We start from the raw sequence: 20,881 nt of genomic DNA, 5'->3' as shown, positions 1-20,881 counted from the left end.
CATGGAGGGTCCTGAGCACAATGCACCCCTCGGCAGGAGGAGCCACGTGGGATTGCCCCAGCATATGGGGTGTTTAGGTTCCATGAGGGGGAGGTGGGTCTGCCCGGCTGCGGGGAGAAGAGCCCTGTCCTCTTGGCCCTAGTGCATGTACTGGCCGTGTGGCGGGATGAGGCTCTAGGCCTGGGACAGCGAATGGAAGTGAGCTGTTTAAGGGTATGTCTACACAGGAGCTGTAATTCCCAGACCACGCAGGCTAGTGCCTACACACAGCCGTGCCGCCGGGACAGCATGGACGGCCGTTCGGGCTAGCTGCTCCCCTGAGCTGGTCCTTGAATGGCTAGCCCGAGCCACCCCCGTGCTCCTCTGGCTACATGGCTATTGGTAGAGGCTAGCTCGAGCAGAGCTAGTGTGGGTGCGTCTACACCAGCTGGGAATCACGCCTCCCAGCTCCAATGTAGACGCATCCCAAGAGTCAATCCGGTATTCGCCTGGCAGCTGGTGCAGTCGGTGCTTTGGGAGCTCGTCCCTTCACCTTTCATCTGGAGCGGAGTCATCGCCGTTCCGGGGGATGCAAAGCCTGACCAGCCAAACAGACGTTGTGCCGTGCGCTAACCCTGGCGGCCATCTTGAGGGCTGGTCAAGCAATGACTACATGGAAACAAGCCCGAAGTGCTAAAACATCTGCTCTCACCTTCCCGCTAGAGCGACGTGCCTGAGCCCGGAGACGGGCCCTCGGCTGACTGCCGGTGGGCATCAGTGCCGGCAAAGACCCACTGAAGAGAGGAAGACCAGGGAACAGGCCAGAAAGAGGCGCCTGATTTCACCAGATCTAAACTGCTGCTATGAGCCGGAGTCTCACGCTCGTACTCACACTAACTGTGGAACGGGGCACTCCTCGCGGTATGGGCCGAGAACCTGGCCCTGCAGGGATATGGGGCATGCAAACCAACACCCTCTGCGCTGGGTAGGAAAGGGCCTATTCTGGCTCCCTGGCCATGGAAATGCTGTAAAACACCCCCAGTTCACTCCAGCTTCCTCCATTGCTGTGGCTCGATGGAGCTGACTCCTGTGTGTGCACAACAGACAGCACGAGACCAGCCATGGCCATGTCGCTACGCGAATCACAGTGCGAGACATGCACCTGCAGTGAGCACAGCCCAAGGCTCAGTGCTGGATCCTGATTGTCTGCAATCAGTCATGGGCTGAGCCCGGAAGTGTCTGTTCACCCGATTAGAGGCAGCGAGCCGAGGAGTGGAACAGTGTTATACAGTCAGGCTGGCGGAACGACTGTCCGCAGCTGAGCTCAGTACAGATGATTTTCCACCTGTGATGAGGCAGAAGGATCCCACATGCAAACCCTGCTTTCCGCCTGACTCATCAGCTAGGAACACTAGCTTTTACCTGGACCTCCAGCTTCTTCTCGGCTTTGCCATGTCAGCGTCAACGACAAACTTACATGTGAGGACTCTGCGGTCCTCTCAGAGATTTACAGGCATCTCTGTTGAAAACACTGAGCCTGCCTCCATGGAGAACGTGCCCAGTAATGCTCAGATCACCTTCGTGTTGCAACAAGCACCCATTTACCATCCTCCTCAGTAAATCTCAAGTCACCCCAACAGAAGTGGATACAGCACCATGTCAGCCTACGCTCCAGCGACTGGCACCTGGGGGAAGATGTCAACCGGCTGAGTCCAGATGTTCCATTTCTGCTGTGGTTGCTGCTGCTGCTATTTTATTTGGTTATGAAGATATATACACCGGCTCCTTGCTAGAACGCGGGATTTGGGATCCATGTGTGGGACCGCATTCCAACGGGGACCGTGGTAAAATTAACTGCAATTAAAGTAGTTAAATTTGGGATCCATGGGCACGACCGCGTTATATGCGAATTCGCGCTATATAGACGCGCATTCTAGCGAGGGTCCGGTGTACTCGTTCCAGGAGCAGCGGTATGCTCTGGGACTGCACACAAATCCTGTGGAGAAGATTCCGTGAGCTTCCAGACAGCACATGCTGCATTCTGCTCTTTGAATCTCAATCTTATTCACCTTCCCTCTGCTTCAGAAAGTTCAGCTCTGGCTGGGGTGCCAGACGGTGCACCTGAGAACCCCTCCCCCCATTCCAAACACAAACACATTAACCCACAGAGGTAACTTTCCAACTCCACAATTGAAATGACTGGTCTTACTGGCCAGTCCAAATGCCAGCGTTAGCCGTGACGCAGCAATCGTTCCTTAGAAGTGTACTCCTGCAGCGTGAACAGTCCCCGGGGTGAAAGGGTCACCTGACGATAATACAGAAGTTAGGCTGTTTGCAATGATCTAAAAGCGTGAATCTATTTACTCCCTGGGTTTTTATTTAGATCATTCCAATGGAGATGTAAAAAGCGACAAGAGTCCTGTGGCACCTTATAGACTAACAGACGTATTGGAGCATGAGCTTTCGTGGGTGAATACCCACTTGGTCAGACGCATGTGGTGGAAATTTCCAGAGGCAGGTATAAATATGCAGGAAATTTCCACCACATGCGTCTGACGAAGTGGGTATTCACCCACGAAAGCCCATGCTCCAATACGTCTGTTAGTCTACAAGGTGCCACAGGACTCTTGTCGCTTTTTACAGATCCAGACTAACACGGCTACCCCTCTGATACTCAAATGGAGATGTTCACAGTGGCTCCTTACACCATTTCATCACACCCCATGTGTAAGAAGAATCACTTCAGCACTGCTCCGTGGGGCTTTTTGTTCTGCGTTGGTACAGCACCTCGCACAATGGGTCCTGGGCCACGATGGGCTCCCCGGCACTACGGCGAGACACATCGTAAATAACGGTTATAACTATGTACCTGCTTGGATACTTTGAGCCATGTTTTCTTGAGCCGGAAGATGGCGCTGCGGTTCAGGGAGGAGGTGATCTCCAGGACAGCGTTGTAGTTGTGCAGACACCTGCAGATATCTGCCACAGCCACCCACTTCTCAATGGCGCTCACCCTGGCGCTGACATCCTCATTTTGGAGGATTTCGGAAGCTATCAAGTTACTGATCTGCAGGGAGATACAGGTTATAGTCCAGCGTGTCAGGAACACTTTCATAGCAGGGCTTGTACTAAATTCATTGCAGACCTTTTACCCTGACACTCCTTTATTGTCCTTCTCAGTGAGAGCCACAGGAAGGAACATGGCGGATTCTGCTGCAAGCACTTTCATAGCAGAAGGTGCTAAGTGCATGGTAGCTTTACTGCAGCAACACATTCTGAGACATCCACCACTCCGGCATCTCATTCATTACGGTAATTTGACTATTGCCACCTCCTGGAATTCACAAAGACGGTAACCAACAGTACATGTATGGACCAGCTGTGATCCACTTACAAAATGTTCAGAGAGACCCTGCCTCAGCAGAGCACAAGCACACCCTTAACTTTAACTCTGAAGTCAACGGGATGTAAGCACATGCTTAAGTGCCTGTATCAACATTTTCGACTGGCCTGCAGCTGGCCTGTAAACAGGCATAGAGAGAGGGAGCTCAGGCTCTTTCTGATGGATACGGGGAATACACTGACTAACATGTTCAGACATCGGCCCCTAGATCAGAGGCCTCATTTTCAGAGGGCAGAGCGATGGCTGCCAAGCACTTTGAAAGCAGGCCATGGATTTAGGAATCCAGATACAGATTTAGGGGGAAATCTGGGGCCCCAAAGTCAAAGGGAGTTTTGCCTGAGACTCCAAGGGATTTCACTCTAGGAGCTGAACTTCAAGCATCCAAATTTGAAAATTTTGGCCCATGCTTTTCAGTTTGTATTTCCCTGGTCATTTCCTTTGGTCTGGGTAATAACACAGTTCCGACATATTTTATGCTGAGATGAGTCCAAAACCCAAACCCTGGGCCCAAGTTTTCAGCTCAGATCTCCCTCTCCAATGAGCCAGATTTGAACAAGCCGAACTACGAGGAAATTTGGATTCAGATTTCACCCCCTTGCATTGGGTCTGGGGGTTGGTTTGGCCCATTCTAAGTGAACCGGATCAGCACATTGTACTGGGATTCTGTTCAGCCTTGTCTCCCACCATGGAAATCACCCTAGAAATGGGTGATCACCCTAGTAAATCTCAGATGTAGGGTCTGCAACACAAGCCTTGACTCCTCCTATGCCACCTGCACCACGATATCCCTGCCTGCCTGCGCTGTACTTACATCGTTGAAGTGCTTAGTGTTCTTCATAATGTAAGGAGTCCTTTCGTTCTTTTCAAGCTTCATCCAACCTTGCCCAAAAAACTCTCTGCAAATTACAAAATCCAGGATCAATTCTATTCCATCTCCCTGGGGTCACTGACTCTTCCCCATAACCTGCAGTGCCTGCGAAATACCCTGGGGAACGAGCTGTCACCAGGAGGGCTCTCACCCTTTGGAACAAAGCATCCGGATGTACGGGAAGAAGCTGCCTTCCTTCATTTAGAGAAAAACCAGGCAATGGTCAGCCTCAGCGGTGTCCCGGGCCCAATGACAGAAGAGGCTTGGAGACAGAGATACTTGTTCACAACTCATCACATGCAGGGTTAGAAAGGAAGTTCTCCCCAGTTCTCTAAGTCAGTGGTTCTCAACCAGGAGTCCGGGGCCCCCTGGGGGGCCACAAGCAGGTTTCAGGGGGTCCACCAAGCAGGGCCAGCATTAGACTCGCTGGGGCCCAGAGTAGAAAGTTGAAGCCCCACTGCATGGGGCTGAAGCCCAGGGCCCTGACTCCCGCTACCCGGGGCTGAAACTTCAGCCTGAGCAATGTAGCTCTGTGGGGGCCCCTGTGGCCTGGTGGCAACTGCCCGGCTTGCTACCCGCTAACGCCGGCCCTGGCTTTTACAGAACTTCCTTTGATTGTGGCACAGGTGGGACGGGGAGTTTTGATCGTTTTGAGAGCCCCTGGCTCTAAGTCATCCCTGGAGCACTGAGCTAGAAGAAGGTTAATTTCCTGCATCTGCAAGAGGGCAGGTATTGTGCATCCACAGTGATACCAGCCAAACCGCGGCCGGTTTTATATCAGTACTGGACTGGCACACCACCGGGCCCGGCTGGCTTTGGATGAGCGGCCTGCCCAGAAACCAGTGACTCTGGGAGGGGCGGGGACCACAGGCCATGCCCGAGAAGGGCCACCAGCTCCATGGCTACCCTTAGCCCCGGGAGGGGTGAGGCAGGGCTGGCTCATGGGAAAACTCACCGCTGCCCATTTCAGCATCTGGCGGTGGACAGCAGAGCTGTGCTGACAGCAGCTGGCAGCAGCGTGAACGTGCAGGGTGGGGGGGTTGGTTGGAAAAGCCCCACTTAGGGCAGGACAGGGCCTTGCCTTCGTGATGCCAGCAGGGGAGTGTGTTCATCTGCCTAGGCCACCCAGCTCGCAGGCACCTCCCCAACACTGCTACTTCCCCTTCCACCCGGCTGGGTAGGCAGGAGCTGAGCCGGGGCCTTCCACCAGCCACGCCGGCCAGCACGACGTGCTAAAGGCAGATCACTGCCCTCCTAGATTGGGGGGAGTCCTGGGGAGAACCATGACCCAGAGTCCCAGTTCCCGCGCACCCCAGCGAGGGGCATTTATATACAGTGACAGTCCTGGAGTCTGTACAAGGCTCTGCTATGCTGCAGGCGAATCCTGCCTGTATCAGCATGCTGTAGACGTGAACATCACAACCAGCAACCGTCCGGCGCTGGGAGAGGTGCCAGAGTGTAATGCCAGAGAACGGTCAATACTTACTCATACGGGATCTTCTTGAAGACCAGGTGATCCAACAATGTCAGCTGTTCTGCTATTTCCAAAGCGGAGTGATTTTCAAAGGGTTCTGCTTTGACTCCCTCAGCCTAAATTAAAGAGTCAACACGTGTTTTACTAGGATGAGTTAGTTAAGGATATATGAAGGATCATTTGCAATCTGTGCACTGAAATAAAACGAATATCAGAGCCAATACAGCTCCCCGAAATGTTACAGCCCTGCTATATTAGCCAGAAACAAATAAGAATGCAGCTTATGCAGCAAGCATCATCTAAAGGCCACATTGTGATCCCCTTACACACACTGGCCAGTTACTCACACGAGTATTTCCATTCTCTTAATGGGACTGCGTGTGTGAGTAACTGCTCACCAGTGTGGGCGAAGGGTCCACCACCACACTCCTAGGCTACGTCTACATTACAAATCACTTTGGTATAACATGAAGTAATAATCAAATCAATCGATCAGTAATAATATGCAATAACGTGAATAATTCACCCCAAGCGACTCCACCCCCGAGTGATAGGTAAACGCTATGTCGTCAGGAGAGCTCCCTCTGGTGGAGGGAGGAGTTATTAAGCCGATGGGAGAGCTCTCTCCCATCAGCTTAGAGCGTCTTCACCAGAGATGCTGCAGCGGCACAGTTGCGTCAGTGCAGCTGCAGCGCTATAAATGATGTAGTGTAGACACAGCCTTAGTTACCAGCAACCATACCCTGTCTGTGGTGCCCTGACCCACAGATCTTTCTACGGGGTCATGAATACGCAGTAGCGGGTGTTCTGTGAACTACACCGACACACTTAGGTAGAAAAGAGAGAGGAAGAGGAGCCCAGTTGTGTCCATAATGTCCTGGAAGTTGGTTTTCTTTGAGGCTCAAATGATCTGTGCGCGTGTGAACATGGAGTCTCTGAGTTGGGTTGTTTTCTTGTCTGGTCTACCCACATTTGGAACAGCCCCAGGAATTTCCAGGCAAAAGCTTCTTTGCTGTTGCTAGGCTGGTGACACCAAGGCCCCAGGTCAGCAAAGCAGTTAAACACCGGCTTACGTCCACCCCATCCAGCTTAACTAAGCACATACCTGAGTGCTTTGTTGACCAGGGATCGACTGTTGAATGTGGCCCTAAAACAAAGCCCTGATCCTGTGTCCATAAGGTCAATAGGAATTTTGCCATTGGCTTTAATAGAAGCAAAACCCATCCTAGGCAGATGGATTTGTGAGAGGGCGACTTTACCAATGTCTGAGAATCTGCTCAGGTTAATTACGGAATCGTCTACTTGCGTGTGAGAATATACAAGCAATCAACGTTTACATTTAGATCATTTAAATGTTAAAATGTAGCAAACCAAGGAGCATTAATTCCTGTGAACGGCTGGCTTTTCACCCGACGTCCTTGTCATCAATACTTACTGACCTGGATCAGGCCAAGCCTTGCTCTTCTCTTCAGTCAACTGAGCAGATTGAGCTGCCTGAGTCTATCGCGACAAGGCAGGTTTCTAATCCTTAAATCATTCTTGTGGCTCTTCTCTGACCCCTCTCCAATTTATCAACATCCCTCTTGAACTGTGGGCACCAGAACTGGCCAGGGGATTCCAGCAGCGGTCACACCAGTGCCAGACACAGAGGGAAAATAACCTCTCTGCTCCTGCTCGATACTCTCCTGTTTATACATCCCAGGGCTGCATTAGCTCTTTAGGCCACAGCATCCCACCGGGAGCTCATGCTCAGCTGATTATCCACCACAACCCCCAAATCTTTCTCAGAGTCCCCGGTTCCCAGGACAGAGTCCCCCATCCTGTAAGTGTGGCCGACGTTCTTTGTCCCTAGATGTAGGACTTAACAGCTGTCGTGCTGAAATGCATCTTGTTCACTGGCACCCAGTTTACCGAGTGATCTATAGTGATGCTAGTGCTTGAGCTTAAAAATACTAGTTCCAGGTTATATAGAGCCAATGGGATCATTTCTAACAAGCACAAAAATTCCCCACTGCCTCCACCAAGCAAAGCAACAGTAGATGACTGCACCAGTGTGACTGATGGGAGAAGTCAGCCCAGAGCATTACAACTTGAGATGAGCCACAACTGGAATTTCATATCCCCACCCCTGCACGTTTTAGGGGACACGGTTCAGATCTGAATCCCTGGCAAGCAAACCCACCTCTCTGGGTCTGGTTCTGCAGTGGCTCTAAGAGTGAGAGCACCTATCTTCCGATTCTGCTTTGGGCTAAAATGGTTGGCAGCTCAGAACAGTGAGATTCCATCAATTGGCCCCAAAATGTTGCCACGACTGGTCACAAGACTTCACAGTTTGAACCATGTCCCCTACCTAATCCAGAGCCAGGCCTGAACGCTGCCTCCTCAGACCTACTGTAACACTGTCGTCCCCTTTAATCCAGGTCCAGGGAGATCAGTAGCCAGCTGAGGCACATGCTCTTGGCAACCCAGGAAAACACAGACCATCACAGCTTCCGTCTCCCCCAGAAAACAAGCAGATTTTCTATCCTCCCAGCAGCCGGCAAGAGGGGATTTGGCAGACTGGGTAACTTGAACTGTCAAGGCCGTAAGGAAGTGAGGAACAGATTGTGCCAGGAGCCATCCAGGCTAGAGACATGGTCAGTGCCTGGCTGGGGCCTCAGCCTAAGAGAAGGGATTTCTAAACCGGTGATTGCTGTGCCCCTGGCTACTGTGTGGGGTGCACAGCACTCATGTCCCTGCTTGTCCTCTGCATGGCAGCTTGCCTGAATCTCCCTGAGGAAAACAGTCTGTGCCCTCAGCTCACACCTTCCTGGGTATTAGCTGCCTGAAAGGGCACAGGAGATGTAAGGCAAGGCCAGGCCACGTCCCCCCGCTCCCTGTGGAGCAGCGAGCACAGTGCATCCCCTGAGAGCCTGGTGGGGCCACCGCTCAATTCGTCCTGGTTGCTCCCATGTGCAACACAGACCCCGTACAGTCCCCCAGCATGCCAGGGGTGCCTGCCCCATGGCCACAGCCTTACAGAAGAACGTGTGCCAAAGGAAGTGCTTGCCTTGTCTTTCCTGCACAGCGTGCCATGCAATGGTAATAGGGTCTTTGTTCTGAGCAGCGTCCCAGCTCTGTTCAGGGAATTATAGCCAGGCGTACTTTGCTGCTTCTGCACGTCTAGCCCTGGCTTAGTCCTGTGAGTATCCACAGTGCGAAGCATGAGGGGCACTTGTCTAGCTGCTAGGAGGGAGTTGTGTACCTTGATCAGTCATGGCAAGGGGGCAGCTGTGAAGTGGCCTGCACATGCAGTGGGGGTGAAATGCCAGGCTGCGTCTCCCTTCTCCGATTCGTTTTTTAAAGTGGATTTTGATAGAGCTCTTTGTCCTCAGAACAGGAACAGAACCTCCCAGCTACTGTCCAGAAACCAAAGACTCCAGCAAACAAAGAGAATCCAGAAGGGTGTCTGGCGTCCCCTTGCAAGCAGACATCACGGGGAGGAGGATGGGCAGAGATGCCCTCAAACACAAGCGGAATTAGACCCGAGTTCCCTCTCCAGCAGAAGCACTGGAGTGAGCAGCTGACTCCAGCCTCGCTGACGGCAGCAGGCTAAAAGCCAGCCAGGTGGAACAGGAGTCAAGAGGCGCGTTAAAGTCTGTGCAGGCCAAAGGGAATTGTTCTGTACAAATGGGTTCCAGGAAGAAAATGTCAAAGTGGATTTTCTCTGTGAGTATCTCTAGTGCCCATAGAGTCAAGGAGGCTTATCAGCAGGCCTCGTGCCAGCCAAAGTGGGGCCAGACTATCCAAATGGAGGCTGCAGCAAACACTTTACACTGCAAGATAAACAGAACTTGAACTACTTTGATACCTGGGAAGCTATTAGAGCAGCGGTGGGTAAACTACAGCCCCTGGGCCTGATCTGGCCTGTGAGCCGTGTTAAGCCGGCCCTTGAGCTCCCGCTGGGGAGCAGGGTCGGGGGCTGCCCCCTTCTGGCTCTCCAGCCGGGGAGCAGGGTCGGGGGCTGCTCCACACAGCTCCCCGGACGCCATGGCATGGCCTCGCTCCAGTGGGAGCTGCAGGGGCTGTGCCTGCGGATGGGGCAGCGTGCAGAGCCACCTGGCCGCAGCTCCGCGTAGGAGCCGGAGAAGGGACATGCTGCTACTTCCGGGAGCCGCTTGAGGTAAGCGCTGCTGGGAGCCTGCATCCCCTGAGCCTCTCCCCCTGCCCCACCCCCCTGCCCTGATCCCCCTCCCGCCTTCCAAACCCCTCAGTACCAGCCCAGAGCACCCTCCTACACTCCAAACTTCTCATCCCCAGCCCCACCCCAGAGCCCGCACCCCAGGCCGGAGCCTGCCCCCCTTCCCGCACCCCAACCCTCTGCCCCACACCCTGAACTCCTCATTTCTGGCCCCAGAGCCCTCACCCCCTCCTGCACCCCAACCCCAATTTTGTGAGTATTCATGGCCCACCATACAATTTCTATTTGCCGATGTGGCCCTTGGGCCAAAAAGTTTGCCTACCCCTGTATTAGAGCAATGTATAAAACATTCAGTTTGCGAATACCTGGCGGATGAACTACAGCAGAGCAGGTTGAGATCAAATCTCAGGGAAAACTTCCTCACTGTAAGAACAGTGGGACAATGGAACAGACGCCCAAGGAGGTTGTGGAATCTGGAGCCACCTGTCTGGGATGGGTTAGAAACAACAAATCCTGCATCTTGACGGGAGCTAGACTAGATGACCCCACGGTCCCTTCTAATTCTTTGATTCTACAGTAGTGACAAAATGTGGAAATGCTGCAAGGGACGAAAATTAGGCGAAAACTCAAGATGGGCCTGAACCAGAGCCCTGAATCGGAACATCCTGGAGCTTTGAAGGGGTGCAGAGTTCAACATCCAGACCCAGACCTGGTCTCCAAGTCCATGATTAGGGTGAAATGGAACCTCAAATCAGAACAAGCCCAAATGACTGAGTGTGCATGCACATGTTTAACATCCAGAACGCAGCGCTGCCAACTCTTAGGAGTTCACTGGGAGTCTTGCAGCACTTGGTGTTATTCTTAAAATCCCAGCTGCTGGGATCAAGAGACTGCACAAGAGTCTCCACATTCTTTGGTTAAGTTTCTAGCCCTCATGATTGTAGAGAAAAGCTTGAAAACATGAAGTGAATGAACCCTAAAGAACCAGAAGCCAGAAGGCAAATAAAAAGAAGACAACATTTATTATTTTGATAAATCTCCTGATTTTTAAGCTACTCTCATAATGTTTGGGACCTGACTCAGGATTTTTGACGGTGTGGGGCTGGCAACACTGAATGGGACCCAGTCAGAACGAGCACTCAAATATCGATACATGTGACACGTGTCTGGGGATTCGCCAGCACAGGGGAAAAGCCAACCCCTGATGTACGGGGGTTTGTTATTTCAGTCCAGTTCCCGGTGAAACCTGTACACAAATTCTGCAGACATGAAGAGAGTTGTGTGACCAGCTCCCCATGCACTGTGCTGAAAGTGTGTATTACCTTTCTGTGGCTCTAGGGGAGACAGTGGTCAGCTGTATCGCACTGGGTACAGTTATGCCAATAATTCACAATCAATAACTTGTTGGATGAAATTTGACTTTTTTTGCCTGCGAGCAGATTAACTTTTCATGTGTGTCCATTATTTTAATCTGTGCTAGGAATAGGTTTTCATTTGTTTTACTCTCTGATCCAATTACAATTAGTTGTATTTCTTGGTTAGATAGTTTCTGTCCCAGATTGGATGAGCACAAGAGTCCTTCCACTAGAGGTACTTGTGAGTGTGTGAATTTAAAATTCATTGCACAGGGGACTTTGAAATCTGCTTTCCATGAATGTGTGCTAGTGAACATGACTAGTGCAACATTCACGGGAAGCTAACACCAAAGGCAAAGCACAGGCACACAAAAACATTCAAGCATAAATTCTCTAGACATTCTGTGCATTATTTACCCAGCTTTAGCGCCAGATGATTCACAGGGTAACAGAGAGCCGTATCTTAGGAAAGAGCCTAAAGAAAATAATCTCTGTTGACAATCACAAAGGGACAGGGTTACATGACAAATCGGGCAGTTCAAATAAAGCACTGCGGGAGGGGTTACAAGCCGATCAGACTAACATACATCTAGGCTATGCAAAAACTGACTTGGTGTCTCATAGCAGAATATTAGTAATTCACTCCAGCAACTTGATGGTAATTAAAAGAAGTGAGGGGAGAAAAGCATTTACCATCTGTATGATTTCCTCCAGTGTTATCTGATTGTCTCCTGGATCTTCCTGAGTCAAAGTCCTATGCAACGAAAAAGCAGTGTTACTTTAGCTGAAACAATAGGTTGTATAGATTCCTTGGCTCAAGAGCAGTGGTTCTCAATCAGGGGTACGCGTACCCTGGGGATACACAGAGCTCTTCCAGGGGGTACCTCAACTCACCTAGATATTAGCCTAGTTTTACAACAGGCTCCATAAAAAGCACTAGCCAAGTCAGTACAAAACTAGTTTCATACAGGCAATGACTTGGTTCTACCGCTCTATGTACTATACGCTGACATGCAAGTATAATATTTATATTTCAATTGATTTATTTTATAGCTATATGGTAAAAGGGAGAAAGTCATCAAGTTTTCAGTAACCATGTGGCTGGACACATCTGTATTTTTATCTCTGGTTTTGTAAGCAAGTCATTTTTAAGTAAGGTGTAACTTTGGGGTATGCAAGACAAATCAGCCTCCTGACAGGGGTACAGTAGTCCAGAAAGCTGGAGAGCCACTGGTCCAGAGCACAGCTTTACATTTAGAGTTTCATCCCGTTGATATTTTGATAGAGGAAACTTTTAGGAGTCTGGAAGAAGCTGCTTCTGTGGAGTCAGATTTGTCACTGTACTTATTTAAAAAGAAAAAGTTAATGCGCCAAATTGCGACCTCAGATGCCTGTAAGTCCAGCTCCCACTGGGGTCAGTAGGGGTCTGCAAACTTAGCCCCGCACACTGAAACGGTGTGAGCCTGTGGGAAGTGGTGGGGTCTGTGTCTCTGTCCCACTGGTCGATGTGGCTATTCCACACCATGGCCTCCCATTGACTTTGGTGGGAATGCCACATGCTGAGTGGCCGTAGGCTCAGCGTAACGAACACGTTCCTGACCACGAGCTGCGCCGTCCTAATGTCAGTCAGCGCAATCACTGAACAGAGGACGAGCCACACGCTGCCGTTGTTAACTGGCACACCGTACGGACAGCCCTGCTCATGCTCCCAAAGCACATGCCGAACAGTGACAGCCGTGGAGGATAGGAACTGTGGGACTGGCCCCCAGCCCCAAGAGTTTCCTAGTTAAGGCTTTGGGCCTGCGAGTCCTCGTGCGCAGGGAAGCAAGGCATGCTGGGCTGCTGCTTTCCAGATACAGGCTGACGGGAGACTGTCCCTGGGGCAGAGAAGGTTAAGCATGAGCACCTGTGCACCGAGGCAGCAGCACGTCTCAACCCGCCCCCGCCTCCAGCCCCCCCCCCCCACTTCTCTTCATTGCAAGTTAAAAAAAAGAGGTAGCAGGTGTGTTGGAAATGGGCAGCCCGTAGCATGCCAAGGAGTCCATGGCATGGCTCAGTCCTGCCATCCGGTATTCCGGTGCTGACGGCTCCTCCTGCACAGAGTGCCACTGCGGTCAGCAGGACTCCCTGCAGGGATAACTCACCATGCTGCAGTGCAGGACTGGCCAACAGCTCTTACGGTGAGGATCCCTGGGTCTTGAACCCGGGTCTGTGGCTCCCCAGGCAGCCTGTGCAGCCACCATCCGGCAGCTGGTTAGTAACTGGTGGGCTGAGTGGCCAATGGAACCCTGGCCCCACCAGAAGCACCGCCCACAGGTGTCCTGATTGGAGGAGCGACCGGCCCCGATTGAGCCAGCTGCAATATTTAAGCCAGAAGGAGGCACAGGAAGTTGTCTGGCCAACTGGGTGAATTCCTGGCTGGCTGCTACCTTGGAACCTGCCGCCTCGCCTGGCTCCTGAGCCCGGCTCTCCTCACTCGTCCTGGTTCCTGCCCCTGATCTCCGACTCTGGCTTCACCTCTGCGCCGGACTCTGACCACCCAAGCCCCAGTCGTGACACTTACTCCGGCTGCTGGAACTCGCTCCCTCCTCAGGGCGCTACCAGCCATCAGAGTGGGTTACACGTCCCACCTCTCTCCCTCGCCTGTGGGGAGCTGGGTGTTGGGCGGGACTGGCAGAAGTGGTGTGGGACTCTGGAGATCATGGGGGGGCAGGTGATTAATTTCTATTCTATTTATGCTGTTGTTATTTATCTGATTCAATTGGGGGAACTGAAGCGACTGTTTATTTAGTATAAGCTTTCGTGGGTGAATACCCACTTCGTCAGACGCGGGTATTCACCCCGAAAGCTCATGCTCCAATACGTCTGTTAGTCTAGAAGGTGCCACAGGACTCTGACGCTTTTTACAGATCCAGACTAACCTGGCTACCTCTAGATACTTTATTTAGTATGTTGTTCGTGGAGTATCGGACGGCGCCCAGGGCTGTGGAGGGGTTGTGCTCTTTTACCGGAGCTTGTACAAATCTCAATATATAAACTCAGTCTGGGCAGGGAGTAACTTGCCGCTCTTACAGCAGTGTCACTGAACAGAGAATCTGGCCCATCTTTGATGTCTGCTTTCTGAATCATATCATCTAATTACTGGTAAAACAGCTCAGAGAACATATTACTCCCCCTCCATCCTGGTGAAAGCAGGTAGCAGCTGCTAACAGGCAGCATAATGCTTTGGGAAAACAGGCATTCCCACTAATGAGCCTTTACCTTATAATATTGGCTGCTGCTTTTCTCTCCTGGGTCAGGAGCTCAGGATCATGGATAACTTCTTCCAGAAAGCTGATCACTTTACATTTTAGTTCATCATTGGTTTCAAAGTCCTGCCAAAAGTATGTACCATTAAAAGGTTTCACACATTTTATTCAGATTATAGCACATTACAAGCAGGTTCACCGTCTCACTTCCCTTTAAAAACCTCTCCATGATTAATCACTATGGTATCTCTGCCTGCAAGAAGAGACAGAACATGCTGTCTGCTCCTCCTAAGGAAGAGAAACAGCTTGTCCTCTTGTCAGTTACAATCTGCTCGTGCCGCAGAAGCTCTTCAAGAGAGGAATTCAAAAGGGAGGGCACTGTACTCACTTTGATCTTTGCATTAGCATCATAAGCAGCATCTGGACAGAGCAGAGTTTGGGCACAATCGTTAATAAACTGCACGGCTGCGCTGCTCCACACTCTGCCACAACCCAGGCCAGCATCGAGGGGCAGGTGAGAGAAGGGGGAATGGTGCCACAGAGAGCTGAGCAGCCGTCAGTCCATTTTCATCCCTAACTCTTCCTACAACCCCGTTCTCTCGCACACAGAAACCCAGCCCACTGCTATGACCCAGCCTTGTCTTTCTGTACCCGGGTTGGAAAACCAATGAGGAGTCTGTTGCTTTGGATGCTCCGCACATGTTACATTGCCATAACGTCAGGGACTGGTCTGTTCTGCATCTGCAGATTCCTCAGCCTCCCCTCTTCAGCAGGTGGGAGCTTTTCTCTACTTGTGTGAATTATACAAATACGGGAAAAGGCTGATGACCACCATGCTCAGCCAGGAAGCGTACGGTGGCATTCACCCCCAAGCAGAGAGCCCATATAAGGCCTATTCAGGACTGGAGGGATCCAGTGGGCCCTGTACAGGGCCCTCTGCACTGGGTGAATTTCACCGTAATGAACCGGCCGGCTCATCGTCCCATTATTGTTCAGTAAAATCTCATCCTATTGCCGCAGCGCAGCCTCTGCCTCACACAGCCATAGAGACGCGACCATCCCTTTGTCCCAAGTACCTGCGAGTGTTTGGAGACCCAGTGGCGCAGAACATTGAGAACTCTGTTGGTTGCCGCTCTCCTTATCACGAACTCTTTGTCCCCGTTCCTTTGGTCAGGGGGAAAGCCTAAAATCATTGCAAATAACTTAGCACATATACAATTATTTTAGGAATTACTTAAAATATTCACAATTTAACAGAAATAATGTGAGAAAGCCCGAATGGCCAGTTAACACTCTCTTAAAGGTAAAGGTAAACTGAGAACTAAACCTGTCTGTAGGCAGAGGCTCTGGTTGCTACACGAGAGAGCTGTGTGCATTCAAGCACTTGGATTTGTGTGTGCAAATAAAGCTGCACGTGCAAGTGGAGAGTTGGCATTTGCACATGCCAATGGATGGGTGCAATACAATACAATAGACTGAGCATCATCTGCACAGGGCTAAATTGTCTGGGACCCTTTTCTCTCAGAGTCCATCCTTCCCACTGTGCCCAGCTACCGCACCTGTGAGCAGCCTGTATGCTGGAGCTGTGGGACACCCCCCCGTCCCTGCGGTGGAAAGGCTAACGGGCATTCCTGCAGAGCATGCTCCACCTAGAGCAGTGGAGTTTAAATGGGTGAGACTGGCCAGAGAAGGGGGTGGGGAGTTTTCCCAGGAACAGGGACAGCTACTGCCCCAGTAACACGGGGAGCTCAGGCCGAGGCAGTTGCTAACCTTTCCCTTCAGCCCCGTTTGAGGCAGTCGGACCTGACAAGCTGCATACGAGCGAAGGCCCTGGAGGGCTGCGGTGGGCCGGGGAAACGCTGCTAAAGGCTATGGCAAGGGGACCGTGAATCGGGCGCTGGGAAGGACTCGAGGAGGAGTGAGCTGAACTCCCGCTGGGAACAGTGAGATTGCCCACAAGTGGGGGCTCATGTTGGGCACCCAGGGGCAAGAGACTCACAGCTACCACGGCTCAAGCCCAAGCTGAGGGCCAGCCGACTACACCTGGCCACTGGTCTCTTTGGCCGGAGTTCACTGAAGCTGCTGCTGCTGCATGAGCTAATGTGCAGTGGGTCGTCCTTTGGTCTATTTTTTTTTAAGGGAAGCATCCTATTGAATAATATGGGATGATGCTGTATTTATTTGGGGGAAACAGTAACCAGATACAGCGGTGACGGTCGCCCTATAAATAAACTCTTTGTACCGTACTCCACACTTGTGCAGCTCACGTTTCTCTCCAAGTGGGATAACTGCAGCCTGCCCCAAGCTACAGAGCAGTGTTTTCCCTCACCTGCGCTTGCTAATGACATCCTTCGATATTTCTCCTTGGTCGGGGTGCCCTCATTAGCTCCAGCAGTCGCTATCGCAAAAGCGGAAGCAGCTGACAGGGCACTGCGGTTATTGTCAAGCTCCCGGCAAGACGTCATAACGACTCCATTGTTATAAGAAAACAATGAGAAATCTAGAAAAGGAAGCAGGAGAACAATGTCAGGTATAGAAGGGAAAGGTTCTCTCCTCACCTTTACCAGTTCAGTTAACCATTTTCGCATGGGACCAAATGCTGCCCTCGGAAATGCATGAACAACATCCCCAAAATTCATTGCACAACTGCCACCTTCTCAGCTTTAGCAGGGCGTAAACCAAGAGTGTTCTACAGAAATGAAAAATCTCTCTCAAGGGAGAGTTTATGAGAGGATTCTATCCTCCCTCTAGACTTTATTAAACATCTCACTGAACGATAGAGTTCTCTGTTCAATCCTGCAGAATGGTTAGAACATACAGAAAGATTTTCATGTTCTCTAGGCATTTTCCCACAAAGCTATGCAATACTTACTTCTTGTGTGCGCAGTCTAGTCACACACACACACACACACTCTCTCTCTGACCCCTTTATGGGATGCAGGCCTTGTTTCCTCCCTGGGACACCTTGCACAGCACAGACGTCTGAGGCAGACATCAACGATGATGCAGCACTGGTTCTTAGGCCTTGCAGTTCAGAGCCCAGGTTGAATGGCTTCACAGAGGGACTCTGGCTAACAGAGTTTCGGAAGCACACTCCAGTTGTTGCTCAGGTTGCTAACCCCCTCAGAAAGGAGAGGAGAGCTATTAATGACAAGACACTCAAAGAGCGTGGCTCCTAGAGTCACCCCAGAGCTCACATCATCACAGGAACATTCACTGCAGAATGCATTGCAGCCCTGGGGGAGGAAGGTACCGTACTCATCCACCAGGCCAGAGCGCAACATCTGCAGGACACAGGTGCAACTTGACAAAACCCTGCCCCCGTCACCACTCTTTCAGAAAAAAAAAAAATTCAAGAGAAAGGTCCTGCTTCTCTTCCCATATGCACCAGTTTTACACCAGTGTATTTCCACTGACTTCAGTGGAACGTCTCCTGATTTACTCCAGTGGAGCTGAGAGGAGAATCAGGTCCAAAGAGTGAACGTAGCTGTGCAAATATCCCAGGTGCTAGATGAGTTTCTGCACACGTTACCTGATGAATTTTTGCATTTGACGGCTTTAGGGGTAGTTGGAGATTTCGTTGGCGAGGTCTCAGTTTCTGCTTCATCGCTCTGGTTTGGATCAGTGTCTGACTCCTCCCGAACTGATACCTCGGAACCTGGAGAGAACAAGCAGCTGGTTCAGATTCCCCACTTGTGACTGTAGATACTGCAGCAAAACAAGGTTTGGAAGCAGGTGCAAACCAGCCACATTTTAGCTCCTTCAAATCTCTCTAACATCCAAAAGGGATTTGTTCCCCTGCTTTATCCAGCACAGGACACACTAGAATCAAAAGCACCAAAGCTCTGTTGCCTGAGAATTATTTTTGATTTTTCTTTTGTCCTTAAATCATAAAACGTTTTGCACAATTAAACTGCTCACTGTCTGACCTGGGTAACCCACAAGTCTTTACACAGCTCGGAAAGTTATTCAGCTTTTAGTTGCCACGTGGCATGAAAATAACTTCAGCTGACTGCGTTCACGGGGTTTGGGAGTTCTACACTGGAGTGGCTGGGTCGGGCTCAGGAGATGTAGGCTCTGTTTATTGGTGGTGAACCTGGTAACAGAACTGCTGAGCAACACCACAGCCTACTGCAATTTAAACCTTGGTGTAGGGTCCCTGGGATGGAATAGATGGATAATGGTGTAACGCGGGGAATTTATACTGGTCATCCATTGAGAACTTCATGCCAAACCACTAAGTATAATGGGAAGTGGGGTTCTATGAAGCATATCCTAGAATACACCCCACTTGTACATCCCAGGCCATCTCAGAATGTTACCACACGGGCCTTTGTTCTTCTGCCTGGCCCCGGGGTCTCTGATTGTGTGCATCCAATCCCCAGTGGGTACAGTTCATGGACCCAGGTCAGAGTGCACTTTATACACTCAAATAACATTTGCACAGAGAAGATGAGGTGTGTGCGTACAAATGAGAGTGCCCTCAGGACACCAGGGGGCCCTACTGCATATCAGACCAATGGAACTTTTGCTCTTGTTAAACATGTAAACACTTTTCTTGGTAGCTGCAGAGTTAAGGACGGGAATGTCTGGTGGTGAGAGCGCAGGATGTGCCCAGCGCGCAGGACGTGCCCAGCAAGGGATGGAAGGCTGCAAGGCAGGGTGTTCACAACCCATGTAAAAATGGGGCAGATTCCAGGAGGCGCGTGTGTTAATTGGGAGTAACTAGCTAGAGATCTGTCCATCTCTTTCTCAGCCACTCCCTTTCAAACAACGTTCTCTGGACTTTTGAGGCCAGATTCTTAGTTAGTGTAAATCATAGAATCGTAGGACTGGAAGGGACCTCGAGGGGTCATCTAGTCCAGTCCCCTGCACTCTAAGTATTGTCTAGACCATCCCTGACAGGTGTTTGTCCAACCTGCTCTTAAAAATCCCCAATGATGGAGATTCCACAACCTCCTTAGGCAATTTATTCCAGTGCTTAACCACCCTGACAGTTAAGAAGTTTTTCCTAATCTCCAACCTAAACCTCCCTTGCTGCAATTTAAACCCATTGCTTCTTGTTCTATCCTCAGAGGTTAAGGGGAATAACTTTTTTCCCTCCTCCTTGTAACAACCTTTTATGTACTTGAAAACTGTTACCATGGCCCCTCTTAGTCATCTCTTCTCCAGACTAAACAAACCCCACTGGTTCAATCCTCCCTCAGAGGTCGTGTGTTCTAGACTTTCCATCGTTTTTGTTGCTCTTCTCTGGACTTTCTCCAATTTGTCCCCATCTTTCCTGCAATGGTTGTAGCTCCACAGAAGTCAGAGGAGTTAAGCTGATTTATACCAACTGGGGATCAGGCTCTTTGGCTTTGATAACTTCCAGGGAGATGCTGGCAACATCAAAGCAGGAATTTTCGCTGACCCGTGATAAACCACTGCAGACACCAGTAACACTGTGTTCCCAAGACAAGCGGTGACGGTTTGGGAACGTGTCTGAACCGTGGCTTGTGACATGCCTCTTCCAGCAGCAGTTCGACATGGGCCTCATTTAGTTCAACGTACTGCTACTTGCTGACCCTGCGCTCCTTAGACAGGCCAAGCTCCCATGGCCCCCATTAGCCAAACTCTGCCCTCACTTGCACCACGCGACTGGGCTGGCGCAAAGGGGGTGGGGCCTGGATCTGGCGAAGGACGGGCCGGTTCTGAGTGACCTGCAGGACTGGCTCCCCGCTGGCGCCGCTTGGACACAAAGAGAGCGATTTTGTAAAGCTGCCCTTTGCTCTTGCACCCACAAACTGCAGGTGCAAATAACTGCGACTGTCAATCAGATGGAGAGATGCTGCCAGGCCTGCGAAGCTAATATGCTCTTCCCAGTACTGGACCCGGCGGGCTCTGCTCAGAGCTGTACGTGATGGGAGACCTGGCTAACGCCGGGTGGGTGTTTAATCCCTGGCACTGAGCAGTTGCCGGGCTCAGAGTGTCCCTCCCCACGGACTGTGCTGGGAGCCAGGGTTACAATGACACTTGGCCAGCTTTGGCCTCCCCTTCCTTTCTCCTGCTGCGTCTTTCTGACATTTCTAGGCCTGTGTTTTGGTGTCAGCTGGGGCAGCCAGGGGCCTGCCCAGCCGGGGGCCAGCACAATCCACCTTCCACTTGTGGTAAGACAGTTGTGTTCCCACCCGGCTCAAGCTCTCTTCCTTCAGCACCTTATCTGGCCATGTTGTGATCCAATGGGAGTCTCCATGGGTCCTGGCCTCTCCATGTCGCCTGACTCACACTCCACAGCTGTTCTCTGAGTGCCAGCACTGCCGCTGGCCTGAGCTCACTTCTCCACAGCCCAAGCGCAATGTGTTTGCTCCCAAATCCCTCTCCAGGCACCTCCAGAC

General features: G+C 51.2%; 1 protein-coding gene across 5 annotated transcripts in view; it reads right to left on the bottom strand.

Annotated features, from left to right (window-relative positions):
* RASGRF1 (Ras protein specific guanine nucleotide releasing factor 1) overlaps positions 1–20,881 on the bottom strand; it is an 89,263-nt gene that overhangs the window by 9,960 nt on the left and 58,422 nt on the right. For all 5 annotated transcript variants that reach the window (XM_039491976.1, XM_039491978.1, XM_039491977.1 and 2 more), the window contains 8 exons: positions 18,040–18,165; positions 16,837–17,007; positions 15,584–15,690; positions 14,521–14,633; positions 11,953–12,013; positions 5,737–5,840; positions 4,194–4,278; positions 2,849–3,046 (listed from right to left, as the gene is read on the bottom strand). In XM_039491976.1, the coding sequence (XP_039347910.1) occupies positions 2,849–3,046; positions 4,194–4,278; positions 5,737–5,840; positions 11,953–12,013; positions 14,521–14,633; positions 15,584–15,690; positions 16,837–17,007; positions 18,040–18,165 (965 nt within the window). The remainder of the gene's footprint in view (positions 1–2,848; positions 3,047–4,193; positions 4,279–5,736; positions 5,841–11,952; positions 12,014–14,520; positions 14,634–15,583; positions 15,691–16,836; positions 17,008–18,039; positions 18,166–20,881) is intronic.

Source organism: Mauremys reevesii, linkage group 10 (genome assembly GCF_016161935.1).
Source record: "Mauremys reevesii isolate NIE-2019 linkage group 10, ASM1616193v1, whole genome shotgun sequence".
NCBI classification, from domain to species: domain Eukaryota; kingdom Metazoa; phylum Chordata; order Testudines; family Geoemydidae; genus Mauremys; species Mauremys reevesii.
Note: the sequence above shows the minus strand (reverse complement) of the source record. Positions and strands in the feature narration are given on the sequence as shown.